The 26,512-nt window shown below is 50.2% G+C and overlaps 2 protein-coding genes across 10 annotated transcripts in view; one reads left to right on the forward strand and one right to left on the reverse strand.

Moving 5' to 3' along the window:
- The first annotated feature begins 1,919 nt into the window (after window positions 1-1,919).
- Window positions 1,920-21,885, forward strand: NCOA5 (nuclear receptor coactivator 5). Of its 7 annotated transcripts, none has more exons than XM_004177054.6 (10): window positions 1,926-2,114; window positions 5,055-5,241; window positions 5,736-5,843; window positions 9,807-9,873; window positions 13,264-13,623; window positions 13,874-13,965; window positions 14,081-14,207; window positions 16,178-16,377; window positions 18,337-18,660; window positions 19,069-21,885. In XM_004177054.6, the coding sequence occupies exons 2-10, from the start codon at window positions 5,079-5,081 to the stop codon at window positions 19,719-19,721; spliced, it is 2,094 nt and encodes a 697-aa protein (XP_004177102.1). In that variant the 5' UTR covers window positions 1,926-2,114; window positions 5,055-5,078; the 3' UTR covers window positions 19,722-21,885. The 7 variants fall into 7 exon arrangements, with proteins under 7 accessions (XP_072773316.1, XP_030144598.1, XP_030144600.1 ...); XM_041720237.2 differs by lacking the exon at window positions 1,926-2,114 and adding an exon at window positions 2,122-2,374; XM_032752033.3 differs by lacking the exon at window positions 1,926-2,114 and having other exon boundaries at window positions 5,210-5,241; window positions 9,474-9,873.
- SLC12A5 (solute carrier family 12 member 5) overlaps window positions 21,662-26,512 on the reverse strand; it is a 30,923-nt gene continuing 26,072 nt past the window's right edge. For 2 of the 3 annotated variants that reach the window (XM_030288737.4, XM_041720236.2), the window contains exon 26: window positions 21,662-26,206. In XM_030288737.4, the coding sequence (XP_030144597.1) occupies window positions 26,115-26,206 (92 nt within the window). In that variant the 3' untranslated portion in view covers window positions 21,662-26,114. The remainder of the gene's footprint in view (window positions 26,207-26,512) is intronic. The other variant, XM_030288736.4, reaches the window with a different exon arrangement.

Here is a 26,512-nt window from a genome sequence, read left to right on the forward strand (position 1 = left end):
AGCTCCAGGTTTCACTTCTTCTTTCCAACAGTAGCTCAGAGAGTTTTTGGTTTTTGTTTGCTTGTTTTTTGGGCTTTTTTTTTATTTTTTATTTATTTATTTAGCCTTTAAGAGCCCCTGAACTATCGCCCTGGAGAGCCCCCACGGCTGTGGTCAGGGAGAGCCCCTCTGGCTGCAGCCCTGGAGAGCCCCCATAGCCGCCAAGAGTCCTGAGCTGTGCGGAGTGTCCCCGCAAACACGTCAGTCCTGAAAGGGAAGGGGCAACAGCGCTGTGACGTTGATGTACCTTCGTCTCAGTTCCCCAAACGGGTTCCCGGCAACCGCCAAGGAATTTCCAGGATCCCTGCCCGCTCCGGAGACGTTCCCTGCGCTTCCCTTGGCATTGCGGTGGCTGGGCAGCGAACGGCGGCTCCTCAGCGCCTCTCGGTGTCCCGGTCACTTGCGGCACTCCTGCCGCCGCGCTGCCGCGATGCCCGAGCGGACACACCGCAGCAGCCGCCTGCCCGGTCACGGCCTCGGCCCCAGCCGGAGGCTGGTGGCCACAATCGGCCATCGCCAGGTCACAGCTGCTCCCGGCAGAAGAGCAGCGCGCTCCCCGCGGGCAGCGGGAATTGGGAACCGAGCGCTCTGGATTCCCCGGCCCAATGTCACTTCCCAGAACTGACTCACTCGGGAGCACGAAGGGTCCCTGGGGAATCTCGAGGGCAAAGGGGGCGGCTGCGGAGAGAAGGGGATTTCTGGGCCCGACTCCCGCGGGCCTGGCCTGGGAAATCCCCGCCGGGCACTGCCTGAGCAGGTTCTCCCGTGGCCACGGGCTGTGAGCGCCCCTTGCTCCCGGTCCCGGGCGGCAGCGGGAGCCGGTGCTCCCGCTCGGCAGGAGCTGCTCAGGTGGGAGCCCCTACGAGAGCCCCCGATCCTGCTACCCGCAGAGTGGGGCAGAGTACCGGGGCAGCTGCTGCTCGGGGCGGCGCCGGGGCTAGGGGCACGGCGCGGGAACGCTGCCCCTTGAACGGGGCAGGGACACTCCGGTCCTGGCCCTGGCCCCGGGTCCGGTCTGATCCCGACCCCGGTCCTAATCTGATCCCTACCCCAGTCCCACTCTGATCCCGATTGCGGTCCTGGTCTCCAGGACTGATCCCGATCGCGGCTCCAGTCTCAGAACCTGTCCTGGTCTGATCCCCACCCCGGTCCCGATCCTGACATCAGTCCCGGTCCCGTTCCAAAGCCCCATACGGTCCCTGTCTGACCCCGACATCTACTCCTGTCTCAACAGCAGTCTGATCCCGATCCCGGTCCCTGTCTCAGTCTGATCCCGATCCCGGTCCCTGTCTCAGTCTGATCCCGATCCCAGTCCCTGTCACAGTCTGATCCTGATACCAGTCCCAGTCTGATCCCGATCCCGGTCCCGGTCCCGGTCCCGGTCCCGGTCCCGGTCCCGGTCCCGATCCCAATCCCTGTCCCAGTCCGATCCCGATCCCGGTCCCGGTCCCAGTCTGATCCCAGTCCCTGTCCGATCCCGATCCCAATCCCGATCCCGGTCCCAGTCCCGGTCCGTGTCCCAAACTGATCCCGATCCCAGTCCCTGTCCGATCCCAGTCCCGGTCCCGGTCCCAGTCTGATCCCAGTCCCTGTCAGATCCCGATCCCGGCCCCCGTCTCGGTCCGATCCCGATCCCGGTCCCGGTCCCAGTCTGATCCCAGTCCCTGTCCGATCCCGGCCCCGGTCCCAGTCCCGATCCCAATCCCGCTCCCAGTCCCGGTCCGTGTCCCAAACTGATCCCGATCCCGGCCCCGGTCGCGATCCCGATCCCGCCGCCTCCCCCGCGCGAGGTCCGAAAGCGCCACCCAGCGGCCGCCTGGCCTCCTCGGCACTACAACTCCCGGCCTGCCTTGCGGCGCCGTACCGCGGGACATGCCGGGAGCCGGGGCAAGTGGCCTTTGCCTCGGCAGGCATGGCGGTCCGCCGCCGCGCCGTAAAGCGCGCTATGTCGCCATAGCAACCGTGCTTCCCCCTCCTCCTCTTTGCGACGGCGCTGTGTGGTAGTGGCGGGTGGCGCCTTTGTCCTGGCGGCGGCGGCGGCCTGACGGGGCACCGGGTCCGGGCCGGGAGCGGCGGTGAGTCTGCGGGCCCGCGGTCCCGCTGCGCGGAGCGCCCGAGCGAGAGGCTTACGGCAGCGAGCCCCGCTGAGGGCCCGGTCCCTCCCGGCTCTCGGCTGAGGCCGGGCCGGGCGTGCCTCGCGGCCTGCGGGCGGGCCGCGCCTCCGCCTCGCGTCCGGGCAGCGCGGGATCACCGGGATTCGGTGGGGCCGCCCCGCACCCCCGGAGTAGCCGGTGCGCGGGTGAGCGGCGCTGGCAGCGCCCAGCCCCGGGCGGAGGTAGGGGGAGCACGGGTGGGAGCGGCGGCCGCCGGGGCAGCTCCCGGCCGGGGGTTGCTCCGCGCAGCCCCGGGTGCTGCGGCGGGGCCCGGGGCAGGGGCGGGCCGGGGCGCGCTCTGACGGGGGGAAGGCGGAGGCGCTCTCCGGGTTACCGTGTGGGCGGCTCCGCGTGTGCCCAGGTGCGGGGGGCCGGGCCGGGCGGTGCCGGCGCTGCCCCCGGAGGGCCCTGCTGGCTCTGGGGAGAGCGCGGCTCCGCTCCGGGGGAAGCTGCTGCTCCTCGGCACCTCTGCCCTCCGTGCCCGCTCTTTCTGCTTTGCCCCTGAACTTGCTGCAGAGTCTTGTGGAATTTCGCTTGTGGCAAATGAGTTGCAATGTCCCACTCCAGCAGTCTTGCTTCCTTGAGGCTGTAGCGCTATTAATAAACGACTCTGGTTTTAAATATAAGATTTTTAGAGAGATGTGGCTTTAATTGATTTCCAGAGCACTTGTTGGCTCATGAGGTGCCGTGGGCTGTCCTATGGTAGGACCCAGAGTTACTGCGCGGGGAATTGGCACCTTTAAAGTGTCCCGGTGCCTCTCTGGCTACATTTGTACAACAGGACTTAATGTGGGAATTAGGTGTTCACCTGACATAGCATGCCCAGAGGTGGGACAACATTCATTTATTCTGGTCTTATGATCACTAAATGGCCTTTAACTATGTAATCTGCCATGTGGAAAAGGGTAAGAGGCAGTAAATTATCTTAGATGAGAGTTCTGGGATAACTCATCTGATTTACTGATTGTTTTGAAGTTGGAAAATGGCTCTCTGGTTTTCTTAACGTGGAAAATTCTTGCAGCCTCTTCCTCAGACACCCCCTGCTATCCCCATCCCGAAGGAACACGAAAGGGAATTTCTTACAGCTTTTTGTACTGAAAGTGAGCTGTCCTGCCAGCAGCTACAGGCGTGTGTGACACCTGTTTGCTGTGTGTGCCTGTGCACTGCATCCTGCTCTGAGTGGGATGTTGAGCTAGATGGTGCTTTCTATATTTTATTGCCTCTTATTCATTTTGAGGAAATTTTGAAAGCTCCTCTACCCTCAACTGATGAGAACTTGAGCTGCAGTAGTGGAATAGAAGTCCAATGCTTTCGCATAACAGAAATGGGATTTGTTACTACTCATGGGGAAGATAAAACTGTGTATGTGTGTGGACAAACTTGGAGGGGGACTGGGGCAGATATGACAGAGGAGATTAATTTTGTTGGATTTTGTTTTGGGTGTTGAGTTTGTTTTCCTCACCCCGGTTCTGGCAGTTAATTATTAGACAAGGAAGCGTTCTCTGCCCCCCATCTCTGGAGGGTTTCCTAAAAAGGGGCAAGAGTGATACAAATATGAAATTGATTGATCTTTAAAGGATAAATAAATACATTTTATGTCTAAGATCTGCAGTAGATGTATTTTTCATGCCAGTTAAGTATTCATATAGAGTCGTCTTATCTATTTTGGTATTTGATTTATTTATTTAGAGATGACTTATAAATTGTATTTACTCCAGGGGACTGTTAGGGAGTATCTTGGTTATAGGCATTGCATTATTAAAAAGATAAGTTTCTGTTGATACACTCAATATCATCATCTTTCTTTTTCCAAGCTTCTTGCATGTTACAAACAGAAAATCTCATCCTGCATTTCTTTAGGTGAATGTTTAGGAAGTAGAACAACTTTATTAAATAATTTTCAAACTTTTAAGTTCACCTTGAAAGTTTCAGTGTTATTAATTTCTCCAAGCTTTATCTAAAGGTGAATTTTAAGCCAGACGGTCTGAATCCTGGGGATGGTGGTTTTTTGGTAGCCTTGGCAGTGTTTGTTTTTTGTTAGTTTGGTTTTGGTTGTTTTTTTTTTTTTTCTGGGGTGTTTCTTTTTTTATTTGTTTCGGTGAGTTTGTGCAGTGAATGTTGCTGACTGCTCCAGCTGTGTGAACTAAAGGAATGTGCTTTTTCTGCATGGGGGAGGTGAGGAAGGGTGCAGCATTTACCTGGGGGTGGTGAAATTCCCAGCTATGGACCCGCCTGCTGTGGGAGCTGACATCTCCATGGGGTAAGGGTATGCTGTCTAACTGAGATGCAGATAAAGACCTGTGCTTTCTGGGATTGGAAAGCTGAGATTTCACATGCAGCAAAGTGATCCAGGTGTGGTCACTTATGAGTATTTCAGCAGTATTTCCTGATACTTCATTCCAAGCCCTGTTGGTATATTTGGGTGCTGTTATGCAATGTTGCAATGAGTGTTTCCTTTCCGCTTATTAAAATATTGCATAAATTTCAATATTTCTTATCAGTGGATTGAAGAACTAGATGTCACAACAATGGGCATGTCGAAAAGCTTAAAGTTAAGGAGTTTTAGTGGAAAATTAGTTTTATTTGTATCTTAGTTTGGAGTCAAACCATTAAAACCTATCTGCAAAATAATTAGGTTTGCTACCTTTCAGTATTACAGAAAAGCTCAACCAGAATGCTGCAGTGAATGTTTTTGCCTGACCTCTGTGTCCCTCATATTAGGATTTCTCTGGAGTAAAATTTGTGTCAAGCAGACCCAGTTGGCTTCTAGTCTGCAAAGCTGTTAAGTTTAATCTTGTTCCAGTTTAATTTTAATGTCATGGATTGAAATTATATGCATGGCCATTTTTTTTTTTTGCGAAGAGTTGGATTTGGAACGAAAGCAAAATGCCTCGAGTACGCAAGAGCAATAGCATCAAACAGAGCGACTTCACTAACAGCACCAATCCTCAGGATTTAGAGAGAAGACTTTTTGTCGGCAATTTGCCCACAGACCACATGACTCGTGAAGAAATGGAAGAGATATTTTCAAAATATGGCAAAATCAGGGGTTAGTATATTATCTTATGCCTTTTTGTGGCAGGGATTTCAGGGAGAAATATTGCTTCATGCTTGTCAAATGCTATTTGATGATGATGAGAGGAGTGACCAATGTTGTTCCTAAATAGTGACCTTTTAATGATAATTTTCTCTGCCTGTATTTTGTCTGGAAAAGAGATTCCTTCAGTATAGCTCAAACGTAATGCAAAAATATTAGCTATGTTTTAGCTTTTAGGGTCACAGTGCGATGTCACAATACTCTTTCATAGCCTCTTAATCAAATCTTGGTCACTTCACAGTCTGTATTTTGGTCACTGCCCTGTCAGAAAGAACTTGATCAGAGTCTTTGAACTCTGCACTTTGATCCTGGTGGATTTGATTTTCCCAGGAAGCTTGCATAGTGGTTTCTGGGTAGAGTGCAGCTGGTGGGGTTAGCGGTGGCCGGGTGTGGGTCAGCACTGTCTGTGGTTGTAACCGGTCTTGCCCTGCTGTTAACTCTTGCAGCCCTCAGCATGTACCATGGCTATGGGTTCGTGCAGTATGACCGTCTAGAAGATGTCCAGGCCGCTCTGGACGGTGAGAAGGGTCGCCTTTATAAAGGGTATAGATTAGGTAAGGAAAACTGCTCCTTGCTCTCCTGACCCCAGCATGCGTTCGGGAGAAAGAGTGCTGTTGTTTTAAAGCCCTCTGGAAAGGTCACGATGTGACACTTGTCTGGCCTTAGTCTCGATCAATTTAATCAGAATGTGTTTGCCTCTTGAGTTCCTGCTGTGTGCTTCACCTGCAGTGTGGTTCACCTTGCTGCCTGGGTCTTACCCTGAACTTTTTTGTGTTAGTGTTTGGAAAGGTCTGTTAGCCTTAAGAACAAAGAAACTGTGCAGCAAGTGAGCCCTGGAAAGGGATCATTGAAATGTCCAGCACAGAGTTTAATAACATTTGTAATCCAAAACTGGGCTTCATCTTGACATGCTCAAAGGAATTGGTCACAGTGCTTAGTGGCTGGTTGGCTAAGTAAACTTAGCTGGGATTTTTGTACAAGTGGAGCCAGCCTTTAAGTAGTGCTATAAATACTTGATGCTTTAAAAAGGATATTTTCATAAAGATGAAGATAATTCTGCTAAATGTGCTGGGAGCAGACTTAAATGGACATGAATGGTTAGAAATCCACGAATAAGCTTTTAAATGCAAGGGAAAAATTACTTTCAAAGTAAGCCTATGATAATTTGAAGAAAAACAGTGTGACTTAAAAAAGAATGACAGGAGGAATAAATAGTAACCTGTGGGAAGGTGTATGTGCAGTAACAAATAGGAGCCTGAAGATGGAAATGAAGGCAAATAGACAAGAAGGGTAGAAGGATACAAGAAGAAATTATGTCCAACCTTATCGAAATGTAGAGACTTAAACAGGAACAACTTTGGCTGTTTTAGAAGCTAAGGGTAACTGAATGGCAGTGATAAAATTTCTAACTGAGATGACCAGTTAATGTTTCTGCTGTCTGTTTTTGAAGAGGCAGGAGATGTGTTTAATGTAATTTCCATTTTAGTAGCAAAACCTAAAAGGTAAAACTGCAGCTACCAAATCTAGAGCTCTCAAAAGAATTACCGTCAGTGAGGCTCAGTGAACTACTGACCTGCCTGGTCTGTTACTGGTGTTTTTCCACAAGCCTTGGAAAACGAGGGAGTTTCCAGGGAGCTGGTAGAGTGCTGCAGGTGAGCCAATAGGCAGGGTAAGTGGAATGAGCCTGGCATCAGAGCCTGGGAACAAAGGTATTCTTTCACCTGACACTGATGAGAAGGCAACTGATTAATGTCCATCAAAATAAATCCTGTCTTAGTTACTCTTATGGTACTGCAAGCTCTGGGGCTGGAAGCAGTAGTGTTAGTGTACAGATTGCTGTAAGGTGTTTGACTTGATAAGAAATGAGAACAGTTAAAAACAACAGAGTTAAATTGATTTCAAGTGAATCTAGAATGGAATAGATGTCACATGATGGAATTTCTCAGTGCTTTGAGTGATGGTCTAGAAAAACAGCCCTTGCCATACAGGGCTTTTATAAGTGACTTGGAGAGAAAAATATGTTTTATAAAAAGGGTGAAATAAAGAAGATTGAGTCACTGATGGTGAAAGGACCTGGACTTCCTGCCCTGGATGCAGACAGACCTGAGCTTAAAGTGAAGCTGACAGGGAAAGTCTGCACCAGCCAGAGTGCTTTGGTCGTCCTTGGCTGTGCAAAACACAGGTGTGCAAGTAGGGAGATTTTGGTACCTGTGGGATTTTGCTGCTGGAAGAGTGCTCAGTTTTGGTACGCCTGGTTCAAAAGGATAATGCTGAATTGGAAAAGCCTTGAAAAAACCTGACAGAGGTTTAAAATTAAAGAAGGAGCGCAAGCAAAAATCTCAAGAGAAAGGACTGATGTGAACTCTGTGTTACAGCCAGATCTGGGGATCAGGGAGTTTTAGTATAGTAGGCATAAGTGTGACAGTGCCTTAAATGTGAATAAAGACTTTTCTCTAACAGCAGAGTAATTGGCTTCTGGAGTAATTTATTGGATCTGTGGTGGTTTCTGTGCTCTGAAGACTTTTAAATTGGAATTGGATGTTTTACTAAAAGATAAGCACTAGTTCAGTGCCACTGCTGCACTTGAGATAGACGGATTCCAGAAACTCCTGTCACCTGTGTTTGATCAGAAGGTTACACTGTGTGATTACAGTGGCCTTGTCATCTCAAAATCCTACAGGACAGAAGACTTTTTTTTGGGCTTTTTTTCCCCGAAGTTTTGTCAGTGTTCAGATACTTAACTTGTAAATGCTGTTGGCATTAAATAAAATGTTACTAAATGTGTTTGTTTGGCATGAGAAAAGGATGCCTGTCAAAGTTTTTTTTTTTCTTCTTCTTCTAGTGAAATATTTTTGTGGAGCTCTAAATACCTTTTTTATTTTAAAGAAATGTATGATATCGAGTGTAAAAATCATAATAGGTTTCTTCAATGGCATCTTAAAACAGAAAATAAAAACAATCTTAAACCAAAGAAAGCAGCTAGTGTCTTGCTTAAAGATAACACTTGACTTTAAGGGGCAAAAATACCAACTAAAAAATGAATGCAAGGAGAACAGTTACTTCAGTTATACAGTGTGAGTATTAAATACAACCATTAACAACACAGGTAAAAAGTTTTGGGAGAGTTTAACTCCAGTGTAGCATTATACAAGTATTTCCACAAATGCACAGTAGTGTTTTCATATCTTTAGTAGTAAAAGATTTATTTATTTAGAGAAATTTTTTTTAGAGAATAAATGTCCTTCAGATGTAGTTTGTAACAGTAGACCCTGCAGCTGTGTTTGATCCTGGGGAGGTGCTTTGGGGTCCTGTGAGTGGTGTTATGCTGCAGTTGTAGTTAATGTTCAGATTGCACTTGCTTCTCTGTCCCCTCTGAGAGGCAACATGCTGCTTGAGTGACATCAAGAACAAAAATTAGACCCGATCCTTTAATTACAATTTTAAACTTTAAAATAATGAAGAGTAGTTTGGGATTTTACAGAAGATATTAAGACTGAGTCTGCCTAAAGACAGCATATTCAGTTTATATTCTCATGTAAGAGCTTTGAAAGCGGTTAATGCAAATAACTCATCAGAAATATTAATTGTTGATAGATTCTGGAGGAGCAGATAGGGCCTAGATTTGGGTTCTTTTCCTTGAAAGGATCTCAGTAAAGTGTCCAAAGTCACGTTGCTGTTTGTTCTTGCCCCCCTCCAGTGCATTATTTCATCTTCAGTCAGCTGTCATGAGAGGCTTTGAGAACAGTGTGGGTCCCTGCCAGTTCTGGGCAACTTCACTTTTGTGGGTTGAGGACAAGATTCTGTTTCTTCAGTTCTCTTCCTTCTTTGTGTTTCCCTTAATGGTGTTTTTCACAGAGATGCTCAAAAGCCAACCAGTTTTCCAATTTCCGATCTGTTGCCTTAGTCTGCATCCCATTTACAATGGTGTTTTGAATGCACCATGTTGACTTCATAAGGAGCCTGTGTTCCAGGCTCCTGGATCCATTTCTCAGTGGTGGGGGCCGTGCACCTTAACGCTGCAGCAGTCTCTTGGAAGGCAGTTGCTCGTGCCCCTTTGAGAACCCTTGGATTATTTCCAACAAGGGTATCAGCATGCTCCGTTGAACAGGACTGGCTGTGAACTTAAGACTGTGCTGGCTATCATTCCTTTCTCGGAGGTTTTCAGACTCTGCTTTTTCTCCTAGAGTCCATGAGTCGCTTTCTGCTCGCTCATAGACTGCAGAAGAAAGAGGTTCTCTTATGGAAGGAAGAGTCTGGATGTAGGCCTGAACACGCAGGGTTAACCTTCACCCAAGCTGTCCACCCTATTTTGAAGTCAAAGAAATCCATGAAATTTTCGTTATGATGTACTATCTAAACTTAATAAAAAATTGTCAAAGTGACAATGTCTCTCTGCTGAATGGATTTCCTTGCACCATCTGGATGTTGTTGAGCTTAAGTTGCTTTCATTTGAATTGTGCTGATGATCTTTTTTTTGTTTCATAGCATTGAACAGATGGGTTGATTATTCTTTACAGATATTAATAAAGCAGTGGAAAGAAGAAATATGAATAAGGCTTCATCAAGGTCCAGTCCCACACGAAGGTAAAGTACCTGGAAGCAGTGAGTTGTACTAGGAATTCAGGCCTTTGGGGCATGAGCCCAGCGGCCTGTGCTAAATGTCTGTGTCTCTTCCCTACTGCCACCTCCCCAGTCAAACAGTGATGGTCCAGCAGGAAAGTGTCTGCTCCACTTCTGAGAGCCCTTTGGGCTTGGGCGCCTTGGGAGGCACAAGGGAGACTTTGTGTCTGCTGCCATTCCTGCAGCCCAGCATTCAGTTTTGCAGCACAGGCTGTAAGAGACCTGGGAGGAAGAATGCAGTTGATGTTTGCTCCTGCCTGCAAGGATCAGAGAAGATGAGACATATCTAGAGAATGCCAAGGGGCTGCAGCATTTCTAGTGCAGAGAATCTTGGGACCTTGCCTCTTCTGATGTTGAAAGCTTCCAATGCTATCATGAGACTGGAAAAGAGCACTTGAGGAAAACACAAGACAGAGCAAATATTTCTTGCATGGTCCTGTCTGCACATGTGGTTGTGTTATCAGAGCCTGGAGCCAGCCCCCCCTGTGCAGTCACTGTTGTACTCTCCAGCTTCTGGCTTCCCCCCCTGCACTGGGCACAGCACATTCACCTCTTTCACCTCCTCTGTGTAGGCAGCCACAGGCAAGGGGAAAAGATACGAATTGGTCTGTCACAGGAAGACGACTTCAGTTTCCTTTCCACAGCATCGCTAGGAAGCACACGAAGATATGCTCCAGTGTTTGGTATCCACCCTGTGTGCCTCTGCTGTAAAGCTTTCCATGAAAAAGTTGTTGGACTTGAAGGTAACTGAGGTGCCCCATCTAGTGTGCTTTGCTAGCTTGAACTCTTAAATTACCAAAAATGAGGGGAAAGTGCAACTAGCAAGACATCTCCACCAAAAGAAAAAAAAAAAAAAGCAGAGAATGTGTAGCTGCAATTATTGGCACCATCTAGGATTTTTATGCACTGCACTTAACCCTACACAGGGTCAAATGTGCTTGCAGAGACCAGCGTGTGGGCGTCAGGCCCAGGAAGTGCTGGGATTCCTGTGGCAGATGCAGCAAGTCTTGGGCCTGGGGTGTACTTGGTGCTGGTGGGAGGACCCTGGGAATATGTGAGCAGCAGGCACTGATGGCACATCTTTTGCCTCAGTGCCACTGATGCTGCAGCTCTGCAGGGTGAGGGGCAGGCATCTGTACCATGAGCATTGATCCTTACACTGCACTGCAGAGGGACAAGCACAGGCACTGATGCCATGGGCATTGCAACCTATGTCATCCTGCATGTGTGCAAGAGCAGGTACCTGTGCTGCAGTCCTAAGGAGCACTGGACATGACTGGACAGTAGCCAAAGGCTTTGGTGCCACTGTGACATGCACTGGATTTCAGCTGGTACTGCATACACCGTGGCCATCACTTGTGGTTAGCACCAGGTCCCAGGCAGCACTCTGGGCACACGTGGTGGAGGTCACAGTCATCAAGTCCTGGGCATGGCTGTGATCGATGGGCTCTGGACCACACTGTGGCCTGGGAGCAACAGCTGCTGCTGCCACTGCTGCAGAGTCCCACGCTGCGGTGCTGGGCCAGCAGGGCCAAGTCCCAGGCAGATGCAGACAGTGGTGCTGATGCTGCAGGAGCCAGACCTTGGTGACTGAGATGTGGAAGCAGAAGGTGGAAGCTGTGCCTTTGTGCTGCTGTCTCCCTCGAGCAGGGCAGCCATGCGGGCACAAGAGCTGAGGGTGCCTGTGCCACCTCTCTCCTCCTGTCGCAGTTGTGCGTTGCTCATTCCGGATCTATTTGTCTCTGCGGATAATGAACGTGGCCCGTTCTGGTCACCCCCACTCCAGCTGGAATAAATGTCATATGCCAAACAATTCCCCTGCATCTGGTTGTTTTGCTAAATGGTCTCACACCTATGGAAAGATCAGTTACTCAGTATCCATTAGAACAAGCCAGAAGTTTCCCCTGAGCTTCAGCCATCATTCCTTGTAGGTTTTGCGGGAAGGGCACTATCATGTGTCTCTCACAGGATGTGACTTCTATGCAGATCACAAACAAAAAGTGGATTTATATGTCCAAGAAGCTGAAGAAGTTTACACCTGGCTCTCTGCAAATTCATTATGTCAGACGAGGCAGCTGTGTGTGCTCTTGGTGGCATCTCAAATTTGTCCCAAAATCTGGTTTGTATCTGACATACAAACAGAGAATGCCAGCACTCTTATGTGTTCCCAGCACAGCCGGGTGTCTGACACCAAAATCCACGCACAGATTGCTCTTCCATCTCGTTCCTGTTACTCTGCCTAACACCAAACTTGGGCTTATCTGACTAGTTCTCTCCAGCTGATCTCTTATGTGACTGCACTGCAGTGGATGCAGACGTAGGTTCTGTTTATCTTTCATAAACTAGATTAGGCTGTTTGAGGGCTGTAAAAGTCATGTCAAGTATGGGAAATAAAAAGATTTTAAAAAATGGGGTTTTTTTCCTGATGGTTGTCACTATTTTGGGGAAAAGCCAGTCCAAACACATGAAGCTCCATAGTTTCTCCACAGTATTTTTTTTTAATGCTTTGTTTTGACTACAATGAAGTTATAGTCTTCTCTGGAAAACAGAATACAACCTGAAAAAAACCCTACTGCTTTGGGAAAAGATGAAGACTGGAACATTATTCTTCCTTGCCTCTGAAGACTACAGTGCAAAGTCTGAATGAGATGGATCATTCAGGTCCAACAGAGAAGTCTTTTGCAGCCACTGGGGATGCAGTGCTGGTTGGGTTTAGTGCCCTCTTAACCAGGGCATTATAAACATAAGGCTGCCTCTCTACAGAAGCTATCCCTCAAATCCAGGACAAGGCCATAGCTGTCTTTGCTTTCTGTCAGCACAAATCCAACCACAACATGGAACCTGCAATGTCTTTCCTTGCCAGCTGCTCCTTTTTTAATCAGGTGCCAGTAACGTTACTTTAGGTGTCCTGCTGTCATTGATGAGCAAATTTAATGGATCCCTTGAACACTCCTGGCTATTGTGAATATGTGGGTATTACCCTACATCACCTTAAATTCTCTCAAAGAATTTGTTAAACATGATTGATAGATCATCTATGGCTGATGTTGGGGGTCGGAGGCCTTAAAATGGTGGTTTCTGAAGTGCCTGTTCACTTCATCCACAGGTGCTCTACACTTAGTGCTCCATTAAGGAGTTTTCTGGGTCTTGTTTGGCTGTGCTGAGTATTAGAATTAAGAACCTTCTCCAGACAGCTTCAAAAATATGACTTTTGGTCAATGTTTGTTGTTGTGGGGTAAGAGGGAGGATTCAGCTGCTGTGAAAGGTGACTTTGGCACCTCAGGTAAGAGATGTAAGGGTAACTGTACTCGTGTTGTTAGCAGGCTAATGGAATTTCCCTGGTGTTTCCCTCAGAGACCAGTATGCCTATGGGGATGGCCGAGATGCCAGGCGCGACCGCTCCCCTCTTCGGGGGAGCCCACGGAGAGACCCCAGAGATGGCAGGGATGGCAGGAATGGGCGAGATGCTAGAGACACTCGAGACATTCGAGGTAGAGACATGCGTGATGCCAGAGACCACAGGGACCCACGGGACCTGCGAGACCCACGGGATATCAGAGATCCAAGGGACCTGAGGGACCCCCGTGATGTTAGAGATCTTCGTGACCCACGGGAGCCGCTGTATGATCGATACAGGGATCCGCGGGATATGAGAAGTTCACGAGATGTGAGGGACCCACGGGATATGAGAGATCCCCGGGACTCTTTGTACAGGTAAACTCTCCAAGCTCCTGTTTGCCAGAGTAATGTTTTTTGGCATTTCTGACACAACTGTTTGAGTGGTCTCAGGTGTTTAAGGAAGTCACCCTTGCCTGGGGACAGTTGGGTGCTATTCTGTATCTTACAAGGAGCAGATGGGTACCTCAGAAATTAAACTTGGGGGAGGTCTGGGTGTGATGCTTTGCCCAAAGTCGCTGCCTGAGATGGTGCTGCAGGAAACGATTGCTGCTTCTGAATGTTGCAGACGAGACGAATCTTACGACCGTTACCTGCGCTTCGACGACTACTACCGGCGCAAGGACGACTCCTACTACGACCGCTACAAGGAGCCAGAGGGTGAGTACCTGTACAGCTTCAGAGGAAGGGTGCCATGGTGCCACAGTGCCACACTTGTGGTGCTCTGAGCAGGTCTGAAGGGTGTCACTTGTCCTGTCCCTGCGGCTCATTTCAGACCACCTGAAGCGCGAGGAGCGGCGCCGGGAGGAGCTGTACCGTCAGTACTATGAGGAAATCAAGAGACGTTTTGATGCAGAGAGACCCGTGGATTGTTCTGTGATAGTGGTGAATAAACAGACAAAGTAAGAAAATAGTTATAATCAGTTTTATTATTTCATGGTAGAAGATTTAAACTTAGTCCTGCCTTGAGGCTGATTGTCTTACAGGTTGCTCTTGAGGAGTGTGGGTTTAGAGTCCCCAGGAAGCTACAGCTCCCATTTTTCTTCTGGGAATATGTGTTGATGAGATGAGGAAATGTATCTTGTGCTTTACTTGTATTTCCCCCTTGTAATCTATTGCTATACCTTCCCCTGATACTTTTATACCTACTCTCCATATCAGCCTACCATTTCAACAGGTTGTAGGGTCCTGTACTTGTTTTTCATGGGTAGCATGATATGGAACTTAGGAATATGTACCAACCAAGTGCCAGTACAGAGCAGGGGTCAGGGTGGATTGGGAGTGTTAGTTCAGAGCTCCTGCTGGATTGGTTCCTAGGTCAGACACCAGTCATTGCCATTAGTCCAATGTGCAAGAAGTACAAAATCATTGCTGAAGGCAGTTGGGGACGGTATCAAAAGCAGGTATAAGTAGTAAGCAGGATCATCTCCTGTGGCTGGCTGAGCACTTACTGAGTTCATAGGGCAGGCACCTATGAACAAGAGGTACACCTGGCACAGTAGTAGAGGGCTTTAACAATGTTACCAGTCTGATGTCTGTATCTTTACAATTAAATATACTAAAAAATAATAAATATGTAAATAAATCACAGATCTGGCTTGTAATCTGAGGAAAATGCTGGGGAAAAGTTAAAGATCTGTCTCCTTCACCTTTCAGAGAAAAGATCAAGAGTTGCTTTTCTTTAACTTTGTTGTACATGTGGGGCAGAAAGAGACAGCTGGCACTTGCCTCATCTGCTGATAGAAAATAGAGCAGGAAATAGAAACAGGAGAAGCAGTGAAACTAGAAATAAACTTCTGATGGAGTTGATTACCTATTGGAACAAATCTTGAGAGGAAATTTTAGATCCTTTATCCCCTGGTGGCTAAAATTCTTTGGAAGATATTCTAATAGACCACAAGTTACTGTGCTTGACCCAAGAATATTTTTTTTTTTTGTGCCAGGGAATTAGCTTAGTATCCCAAGAATCATTTTGGTCTGTAACAGCTACAAACCGTAAGAGCTGGAGCCTGTTCATAAATCTTGTATTGAAGCACTGATCTCGCCTGCTGTAGACCTGTTGAAAGATGACTCCTGAATGCCTTAGATAAAGTCATTTGACTTCAAAGCTCTTAAAAAGATGGTTGAAGGGGGGAAGGTTTTAATTACCGTTACAGACTTGCCTCCAAAGACAATAAAATAACCCTCTTTCTTGAGGTGCGGGTGCACACAGATTGAATTTGTCAGACTTTTTGTGCAGCCAGTATTGCAGGTTTGGTTCTAAGTATAGTGGGCTTAAATAAAACCCTTGGCAATTCAAGCTCAGTCTTGTGAGCTGAATTTTGTGTTTGGATAGGGCAGTCTGTAGGACAGGGTGTACAGGAGCTGTGGATCCAGAGATGCTGTGTTGGCAGTGGGTAGAGCAGAAAGCAGCTAGTAGAAAAGAGCAGGCCAATAAGGAATGAGGCATGTATGAACAGTTGAAATACTGAACAAAGCAGGAGTAAATGAGTTCTGTAGGTTGGCTTCTCTGCTCTGTACCCCTTAGACCTCTGCTGGCGTAAATTTCTTCCCCTAACGAATTCAGTTGAAATGCATTTATTTGTAAACAAATTTGTAATAGTGTAAATCCCTTGGCAAACACTCTGTTTCTCAGCTCAGCTAAGGCTTGATTTGTAATTTATTTTGGTTGAACTAAAATGACTGATTCAGATCAGAATAAGGGCTTTTATATTGCCATAATGGGTTTGCTTTAGTACTGTCCTGTTAAACGTCATGAAGTTGGGCAAGTAATCAGAAAAGCGAGTCTGAGATGGTGGAGAGGGTGCAGTGCCAAGGTTTCTGTTCCTGTATGTGACTGATTTGTTAAACTGCTGGCTTTGCTTTGTGGTAGGGAGTATGCAGAGTCCGTGGGGCGGAAGGTGCGGGACCTGGGCATGGTAGTGGACCTGATCTTCCTCAACACAGAGATGTCACTGACGCAAGCCCTGGACGATGTGAGCAGAGGAGGGTCTCCTTTCGCCATTGTCATCACCCAGCAGCATCAAGTTCACCGTTCTTGCACTGTTAACATCATGTTTGGCACTCCACAAGGTACCACAGTCTCAGTGGGCTGGGAATTGTGTGGTCACTCTGAACCTTTCTTTCAGGCAGACTCATACAGGACAAAGCTCATCCTTGCTGTCACATAAGTAGTTATAAATTACTTGACACCATGTCATAAATGTGAATATCATTACTTAAAAGCTTCCGTAATACTCTATTTGCCCCTTGTCAAAAGGAATGTCTGATTCCTGCCAAGAGGGAATCTCATCTGTGTTCTTGGCTCCTAACACTGCCAGCCTTAGCAGTGTTAGGGCAAGTCGTGGACCCCAGAGCTGCACTGCTGTGGGAGACCTCTCAGTAATATCAGCCCAACCTTGCTCTACCACTTCTTGCTCTCAGAAATAGTGTGTTGGGAATGTGGTAAATTAAAGGACAGATTTTAAAATCAAATGTGATTTAAAAAGGATTTGGTAATGGTAGAGATTTGATAATGAAACTGGGAAGAGTTACGAAAAAATAAAACTACAAAGTGTTATGAAAAGATAGAGCTACAAAGTGTTTGGGTATACAGGCTCCTCCTTCTTAGCACCTTTACACTTGTCACATCACTTTCCATCACAGGGTGTGATTTGGTTGTTGCATGAGGGTGGGTGTAGATACTAAAAATGCCTTGTCAAAATGTGATTGGGCAAAGCAGCTGTTGCCTGATCCTAGTCTTGTTCGTGTAATCTGTGAATGGTTTGACCACACAGTCACACAGGTGACTGGTTTGACCACAGCTGAGCTTTCAAAGGTTATTTCTCCCTTACTGTGTTCCCAAGTAATGTTCTGTGAGTTCATCTGGAAGAGGAAACCTCTGAGTGCACGCTCAGTGCTTGGTGTGTGCTCACTGACAGGAGAAGCCCAGTTTCTTTTAACATCAGATGCAGATGTGAGAGGAGAGCTCCCTCATTTCCTGCAGACACACAGCTCACATGCACTGTCACTGGCTTTCCCACTACCCTTGGTTTTAATTCTCAGCTTCTTTGGTTTAACACCTGTTAAACCTTTGGCAGGAGGCCAGAGCTTCTTTTCTTCACTGGATCTGCTGGTGTATCAGGTGTGATGGGAACCCCAGTCATTAGTTCATCCACAGCTCATTCCAGAGATTAGATATGGTCACTTCAGCTGCTCCTGGCCACCTCTGCATGCACGTTTGTTACAGGGAACTCTTTCACAGCTTGTGCAGAGCTTAATGTTAAAATGAACCCAAGTTTCCTGTTAGGGGGAAAAGGCTTGCAGGATTTGATGTTCTGCAGGTGTTAAAAGGACCCTACCCAGAGCTTTGAGCACTTTTGGGAGGGTAAAGGCCCTTTAGATCTCCCAGTTTAAATCTGTGTTCGGCTGACTGTTCATGTGTGTGTTTTGGGAGTTGGAAATAATGACCTCAAAACCTACCATTAATATTGCCCATTACTCATTTTATTACAGAAGAATTTGATTGCTGCTTGTTGCCTTAAGAGTGGGGAATGTGAGCAGCCATGTGACACTGAGCCAGTGCTGCTCCCTCCCCAGCCTCATGTGCACATGAGATGTTAAGGCACTGGCAGCACAGAAACAAACGTATTCCCATGGCTGTTCGCCTCTGGGAAGCATACACCCTTCAGAGGGCAAGTTTTGGATCTGTCCAAGGGTTTAGCAGTAAAAGACTGGGACCATCTCATCTCGGAGAACTGAGAATTTATATGAGAGGTAGAGGGAGCTGCTTTCCTTTTAACTTATGAGAGACAAGAAAGAGATTTCTGGGCTGAGCCCTCAGCTGCAGGAGGAAAGGCTGGCCTTGCTGGCTGATAGCTGTGGGTCTTCTGTTGGCTTTGAAAATGTAATTGTTCCTGTGTGCCTGGGAAGTTCCCGAGTCTGCACTCACACTCCCTGAGTACTGCTGATGGGCTGTGCTGGCAGGCGGGAGGAAGAGCACCTCCATCAGGGTCACTTCGGGTCACTCAGAGCATTTCTTCCTTTGCGCAGAGCACCGCAACATGCCCCAGGCTGATGCCATGGTGCTGGTGGCAAGGAATTACGAGCGCTACAAGACAGAGTCCCGGGAGAAGGAGCGGGAGGAGATTGCCCGGCAGGCTGCCAAGATGGCAGACGAAGCTATTCTGCAGGAGCGGGAGCGCCCACCCCCCATGGAGGAGGGTGTCAGAGGAGGTCACCCTCCCGGGATCCAAACTCTCTTGAACCTGCTGGCAGACAATCGCTATGTGACTGCTGAGGAGATGGATAAAGTCATTAATTACCTGAGAGACCGGAAGGAACGGTTGCTGCGGGGCAGCAGTGAAACTCTGCAGGGTAAGTCCTACAGCCCCAGACAGGCTTTACTGTGTGGTTTTTGGTCCTCAGGGCTAGGACAGGAAAAGAGTCCTGGGACTGCACAGGAGTTTGGGAGCATAACATCCTCATGTAGTACCTCATTTTACTGAGATGGATGTGTCGGTGCATGCCATGAGACAATTCAGAGTATTCATGTGGAAGACCTTTTATGCTGGATTCTCGTAGGACAACAGCAGGACTGCCATAACTGGTTGGACTTCTACGCTCAGTTCTCAAGAGTGGTTTGGGCTCCCAGAGCTGTGCAGCTGTGATCTGAGGGTGGATGTTCACTGATGACATGTCTTTGGTAGCTGTTTCATTAGTTTTCTTTAGGTGTCCCTTCGAGAGCATTTGCAGAGCTTTAACCAGCTTTCCTTTCTTTCCCAGCACCCATGTCAAGACAACCTTTGGGGGCACCTTCAGGATCATCACTGAGTAGTCAGTCCAACCTTCCAAGTTCTCAGGCTCATCAGAGTTCACAGCCTCTGGTGTCTACTCCTTCTGTTCCAGTGTCCTCTTCTACTCCTCAGCAGGAGCTTCAAGCAAAAATCCTCAGTCTCTTCAACAGCGGGGCGGCGGCGGCGGCAGCTGCTGTGGCAAACAGCGGTCCTGCCTCCGCCGGCTCTTCGGGCAGCACTCCCAACCAGAACTTTGCTAACCTGGCCAGCGGGCAGCCCCGGCCAGCACAGATGAATGCTGGAAATTTAAACCAGGCTCAGCAGAGATTGCAGACTCCAAACACGCAGATTCCTGCTCTCCCAGGCCCTTCGAGAAATGCAGGTCCAAGACCTGGAGCTCCTCCACAACCTCAGCCGCTCTATGGTCAGCACCAAACCCGCCTCCCTGCGCCTGGCAATGTGCCCGCCCAAAGGCCGGTGTCTTCTGGTATCAACTTTGACAACCCCAGTGTACAGAAAGCCTTGGACACCCTTATCCAGAGTGGTCCTGCACTCTCCCACCTTGTGAGCCAAACCGTGGCCCAGGGGCGAGCGGGGTCCTCAGCCCAGCAACCGATGGGTGCCTACCAGCGACACTATTAGAGCTGAGCTGTTGGACCCATTCCCTTTCCCTTTGCCATTCCATACTTATAGCTGTTAAAGAAGTCTCCCATCCTTGACCTGCCCTGGACGTGCATGTCCTCTCCACTCTGGCGAGAGCATACCCCCTGCAGCATTGCTGCCAACGGTTGCTGGCGCTGCCCTCCCTCTCCTTGGTCTGGTTAGCAATGTTTGGAGCAGAATGCTCAGTTTTCTCCATGGCACGATGTGCTGAACTGTGTTGGATCGTTGGTTGTCTTGTCCCATCCCAGAACCTGACGCAGCTTCAGTCCTGCTGCATTTTCCTTATTCCCAGAACCAGGTGCACCTGCACCTTCCCATTGAGGTGTAGTCTGGGCTCACTGATTGGTCTCAGTGTAGTTTTGGATCATCAGTTTTAATGAATTAGGGGACTGAACAGAGCAGCAAACTGATGGGCCTTGGACACCCACCACTGTGGAATGGGCACTTTTTTTTTTTTTTTTTTTTTTTTTTTTTTTTTTTTAATTTCCCCTTTTAATAGCATATACGCCATTTGGAAAGTCCAGTGATAGTGCTGGCAACCAAAATCATGAGGCACATGCCTGACCACTGCTCCGTTACCAGGATTGTGCAGTCCGTCCAGAGTTGGCCTGCCCTGTCCAGGCAGAGAGGCCAGTGTTCCTGACCACTCACAGAGACTGGCAGCTGTGGGCTGAGCACACATCTGCAACAAGAACTTCCAGCCAAGGCAGAGATTTCAAATGGTCTGTCAATTTTCCTGCCGTGAGTAATCAGTGTTACTGGTAAATTTGATGTGTAAATTTCATTTTCTTAAAATCTTTGACACCACTGTTAGTGTAGCTTAGCTGCAGCCACAGTGATGTGCTGCTGGCTCTCCCTGGGAAACTGGGAAAAGTTTCCAGCCTGTCACCAGGTATTGGGGGCAATGCTGCTCTATCAGACCTCTTGCTGTTGATGGATGTTTGGTCCATCTGAGGAGGAGAGGCAGTGCCAAGATGTTAATACCATAATTTTAAACATTTTTCCAACACTTTGGTAGCTGCAGCAGACAGTGGAGTGGTACATCAGGCAGTGATTCCTCACCGTGTTTTTACTGGGAACATACTTTGATACCAGAACAGAAAACATCACTTAACTATGTGGTCCTCCCCATCATGGCCTTCTTGGAGTCTGTGGGCTTCCTGCAGGGAGCTGTGAGATATTAAGAAAGCAGTGGATTGGAGCAGAGGATTTTCTTTGTCCCAGGTGGTTTGTGTTGTAGCATTTCTTTTATCTCTGTGTTGTTAACAAGAGGACATGACTTTCTAATAAAAGGTCAAAAAAAATTCTTGTTGCATTTTTTTGATACTTGAGTACTCCCACTCACTGTGTTTGCTGTTACTCTCCTCTCCTGGATAAGCTGTGCTGGAAGCTCCACACTGGATGCTGAGCACAATGTGTGTGGACCTCACAGGTCCTGACTCTTGCACAGCCCTGGGGTGGCCTCAGGAAGTTGTGGTGTGGCACAGCCAGTGTGAGGAGTCCAAAACCTCTCTGGTGACAGGCGGTGGGAGGGACAGGTCCGGGTCAGTACCACAAGCCAGCGTGAGGTCAGGGCTGCAAGTCCCTGTTCCTTCAGCACTGGTGTCCCATGGCTTCGTGCTACCATCACCCCACAGGCTGAGTCTGGACAGCAGCGTGTCTGTCTACTGTCTCTCCTCCTGACAGATCCCTTTCTCCGCCTCTACAATCCTGCAGCCCCATACAACACTTCTGATGGGGTGACCTGAGATTTTTGTGAGGTGAAATGTGGGAACTGCATCCCTGTAAAGAGGCTATTCCTCTCCTTGTGCTTTGCTTCCTCTGTAATCTGCACCTTGTCAGGGCTTGCTCCATGTTATGGAAATGGTGCCAAATAGCTGTGGAGACCTGGAAGCAAGTGAAAAGTCCCCGTGCAAGTAGTGAAGGGTGTAATAAAATCATTTATTGCATTTTGTGCAGACAGGAGTCTAGAAAAATGAATACAGGTAAAGCAGTAAAGCATTAACAGGGAGCATTCAACAGCTGAGGAGCCACTCCTCCATGAACACCTGCACAGAGAACACGGGGTCTGCACCGAGGCGGCCTAATGCACAACACTGAAACACACAGAAATTAAATGCAAGCCTATTAGGGTTTTTTTTTTTTGGTTTGCAACCTGTTTTATTTACAAGGTTTTAAACTTAATTGCATTGCTCTGCACACAGATTCTCTAAAACACAAAGCATTCTAGGTCACTACATGTCTATTGAAATATTGCACTCGAATAAAAGTCACTTGAATGGACAGAGAACATCTAGCTACAGTGATTAAAAGAGTATTGAATGAACCGACTTTGTGATAACATTCATAACAAATATATTGCACATGTAGCACAGAAAGTGTTGTAACCAGCAGATCTCAGACCTTTTGGTCTTTCTGCTAGTTTTTAGTCCTGCTACACAGAGGAGGGTCTTGACTCTTCTAGTGCAACTCTTGCCCTTGTGCAGTCTTGTCCTTCTCGTCCATCCAGCCACGGACCAGCATCTGCCCAGGCTGGATGCTGCCTGTGCCTCCTGTCCCTGCTGCCCTGTGCCTTGCTGCCTGTGTTGTGTGCTGGCCACAGCAGCCTGAGCTGCCCTCCACAGTGACCTGAGCTGCCCACTGCCGCTCAGGGGCCGGGGCTGCTTGGCCCTCTTGCAGCAGGGACTGAGCTCGTGCCACCAGCGCTGTGTGCTGGCCGAACGCTCCCTGCCAGCTGTGGCCACGCTCCAGCCCACCCTCCCGTGGGTTGTGCTGCTCCAGCAGCAGCCTGCCTGTAAAACAAACTGGGGGGGTCAAGACCTTCCTGTCTGGAACAAAATCCGGACCGTGTCTGCGCATGTGCCAAGGAGGAACTTGCATGTGTACCAGAGGAGGACACTGTCTTCACCACGGTGGAGCGGCAGAAGGGTGCTCCATGGGGAAACTGAACACTCACAGAGGCCAAACGTGCAGGGCTGGGTTTGTAAACTAACATGCAGTGCTGTCTGCTAAAACTGGCCCTCTCCAGCCGACAGTGAAGCAACACGCTGTGGAAACCAGCTCCTGTCTTGCCACAGCCAAACTGCCTGGCAGGGGTGTGGGAGCAGCCCTGACTGTCCAGAGCTGTGCCCCTGCTCTTGCTGAAGGATGGGGAAGGAGAATGCCTTTTGTCAGCAGTAGTGATGGAAAGGAATGACCTTCCTACTCCCTGGGGGAGCCAGGACCGTGGCTTTGCCGTCAGGGTGGAAGTGATGCTGAGGGGAATGGGATCCACTGGTGATGCTGGGGGGATAAAGCAAACCTGTCAGAAGTGTGCCCTGGCTGCTCTCACCACTGCTCTGCAAATGTCATTCCTGGCTGTCCTGCACCTGCAGCCAACGGAGGAGCCTCTCACCTGGTGCTGTGAGGGTGGGCGCTGTCTGCAGGCTCAGCAGAGGCTGTGCATAGCCTGCCCCTGCCCTCTGCCCTGCACCATGTGCCAGAGCAGGAGGGGACCATGCTCGCTGCCTCAGGCCCAGCCAAGCTGCAATTAGAGGGCAACTGCAGGGAGTGAGTGGCATCTTGTGAAGAGGCAGAGCAGCTGGCAAGTGCTCGAGGCCCAACAACATGGTGCTAACACATGAGCTGTGTGGGCAGGCTGCTGTGCCTCCCCCGCTGCTGCTGAAGTACCTCAAATAATTTTGGGAGGTTGGAAACAGCCCGCGAGCTTGTGTGTGGTGGTATAGGGCCAGCTCCAAGGGGCAGAACAGCTAGACACCGGCAAATGCTAGTTCCCGTGGGCTGCCCTTCCCAAAACTAAAGGAACTTTTTCACTTGCAGACCCCTACCTGCTCTTCTCACAGCTCCTGGGCTGCTGAGGCAGCAGCAAGACCGGAAAGTGCTACCCTGTGCATCTGCAGCACTCGTCAGCCCTGAGCTCCTGTGCTGAAGCCAGGTCTCAGCTCAGCCTGACAGTCCCCCTGTAAATGCTGAGCTCCCCATGCCTGTGGGAGCAGCTTCCACAGCAGCGTCTGTCACACAGACCTGCAGCCACACCGGCTACCGAGCTACCCTGGCAAAGTCTGGCTGTGACTGGGACTGCTCCTGGAGAGAAGGGAGGCACTTCGGGAGTGATGGAAATGTAGGAGCAAGGTATGAGCAGGCACAGATGTGCAGCTGGGGCTTGGTTTTGGTCTAGGAGTGTGTCCAAGTAGTATCTTACACCAAAAAAAAAAAAAAATCCAACATCAAAAAACCCACTGCTCTTTATCCAAGCATCCCCAAATAGCTTTGGCCTGGACCTGGAGTAGCGGAGCTCTGAAAGGGAGCAGGGGCTGGAGTGGCCGGTGCAGGGGGGGTTTCCTGTTCTCTGGGAGGCAGTAGCCAAAGTTGGCAGGGGTTGGGTGGGCAGGGAGCTGAGAGCAGTCAGGACTGCCTGTGCCAGGATGGGATGCTGTAGCAGCACCCGCTCCCCCTGCCCCTGCTGCAGTGCAGAGCAGCAGCGGGTAGCTGCGGGGCTGAGGGGGCGAGTGCTTCAGCACAGGGGCTCAGCTCTGGCCGGGGACAAAGTGCTGCCCCAGGGCCCAGGCTGGCACAAAGCCGCCAGCACTGCCAGGAGAGGGCAACTCTTAGCAGGCTGCACTTTGAGTGGAAGCTCAAATCTGCTGTGAAACAAGTTCAGAAAAGTCTGTGACTTCTTTTCCCTGAAAACTCTTAAGAAGCTAAATTGAGAAGAGAATAAACCTGCGACCTGGCCCTTTCCCAGGGGCTGCTGGTGGCCGGGGAAGGCTGCAGCCTCCACCACCACTCTGGAGCGCTCAGTGCGACGGATGGGCTCCTGGTTTGTGCAGGAGCAGCCCGGCTCAGCTCCCCGTCCCTGTGGCCTGGTGCTAGCAGAGCCCTGCATCTCTCAGAATAGATATAGATCTCTATATATAGACTTCATCTGGTTCTATTAACATAAATATGATCACTTTAAAAATACACGTACTGTATTATGTACACTATGTACATGGGGCTGGGGCGGGCGCCAGCGGCACCCTGCTGCCCTCGCACCGCTTCCTGCGTGGTTCCTGGAACCGTTCACATTTGTTAAAAGCGCCTCAGTTTCTCTTCTGTGAGAGATGCTGGGGAGGGGGGAGGCAGGGGGGGACGGCGGCGGGGGCGACCCTGCAGCTGCTGCCAAAGATAAGAGGTGTTTGATCTGCCCCCGGGGGCCGGCGGGAGTGTCAAGATGCCGGGGGGGGGGGGCAGTGGGACCCCTACAGTCCCCCCTTCACTGTGACGTCTTGCTGGTCAGATCAGCAAACAGCCTTTGCATATGTTAAAAATACACGCAGATCCAGACTGTCCTACAGCCCCCGGCAGCATCCGCGGCTGCCTGGGGCCGCGGCCAGGGCTGGGTTAGCAGCAAAGCCCTGGGGAGCAGCAGGGAGTGCAGCGGGGCACAGGGGAGACCCAGACACATGTGCAGGTGCTGGGGCCAGCCGGGCTGGCTGGTGCTGGGCCCTGAGAGCCCCCAGTTTAGTGCGGCGGGGGAGCAGGGTGGGGGTCCGGGACACCCCTGTGCCAGGCCAGAGCAGGCACTGGTGCCTCGGGGGTCCCCAGCACCCATGCGGCTCCAGCGAGACCCCGGCTCACGCTGCACACGGCAGGGCCCCTGGCAGCCCCCGGCACCGCAGCTCCACACCGCGACTCCTGCGCAAGCACCGGGGCAGCGCCAGGGGAGAGAGAGCCTGGAGCCAGGCAGGGGGGACAGGCAGCACCCCCGACCACCCCCGCGCAGGGCTCCTGCTCCGCCGCCTTGCTGCGCCCCAAAACCTGACCCCGCTCAGCCGCCCCCCTCCCTCTGCCTCCTCCAAACCATCGCTGCATCTCCAGCAGCTCAGCCGGCGCTCTCCAGAGGCGAGGCAGCGGCGAGGCGGGGCTGTCCGGGCCGGCGGCAGAGGCTGCAGCGCTGCGGGGCAGCCCGGGCGCCGCTGGGCTGCGAGAGGAGCCCGCAGGGAGGCAGGGGCACGTCCAGCCCAGTGTGTGCAGGAGCAGCAGCACCCGGGGCCAAGGCCCCTCGGCACAGCCGCCCTCCTGCCCGGCCAGCGGCTGCGGCTGGCGGCGGGGCCGGGCTCCGGTGCTCAGTCCGCGGTTCACTGTATATATTTATATATAAACAAGGACAGCAGTGCTGTGGTGTTGCAATGAGGAACAGCTGCTCTGGTGCTGGATGCTCCCGGAAGATCTGGTGCTGCAGTTCGAATGGAGAGATCAGGGGCACGGCCAAAGCCAGGAGAAGGTTCTGCGCACCGGCTGCCATCCGGCCTTCCCTCCTCCCCTCCGGGGCGCGCTGCAAAGGGGTGGCGGGGCTCTCGGTGTGCAGACAAACCTCTCTCACGCCGTCTTTCAGGAGTAGATGGTGATGACCTCCCGGCCCCCACCACGCACCAGGAGCACTCTGTCCAGATGCTCCGTCAGCACCTCCAGGAACTCCATGTCTGTACAGCTGTCAAGGAGGACAAACTTCACACTTGGGGAACATGGGGACAGCCCCGTGCCATCCCTGCCCAGCCCCAGCTGAGCCTGCAGCATGAACACCTCCACACCAGAGCCAGGAGCTGGTGGGGTCAGTCCCAAGCCAAGGGGCCAGGGAAGCCCACCCATGCTGGTGCTGCGAGATGGGGATGGTGACTGAGCCAGCAGATGGCCGAGCCCCACAGACCTCTACCCAGGCCCCTGTCATGTGCCACTGCACTCATGGGTGTAGGTGCAATGTCTTGTGGTCCCAGCACCCATCACGTGCT

This window comes from Taeniopygia guttata, chromosome 20 (genome assembly GCF_048771995.1).
Source record: "Taeniopygia guttata chromosome 20, bTaeGut7.mat, whole genome shotgun sequence".
NCBI lineage: Eukaryota > Metazoa > Chordata > Aves > Passeriformes > Estrildidae > Taeniopygia > Taeniopygia guttata.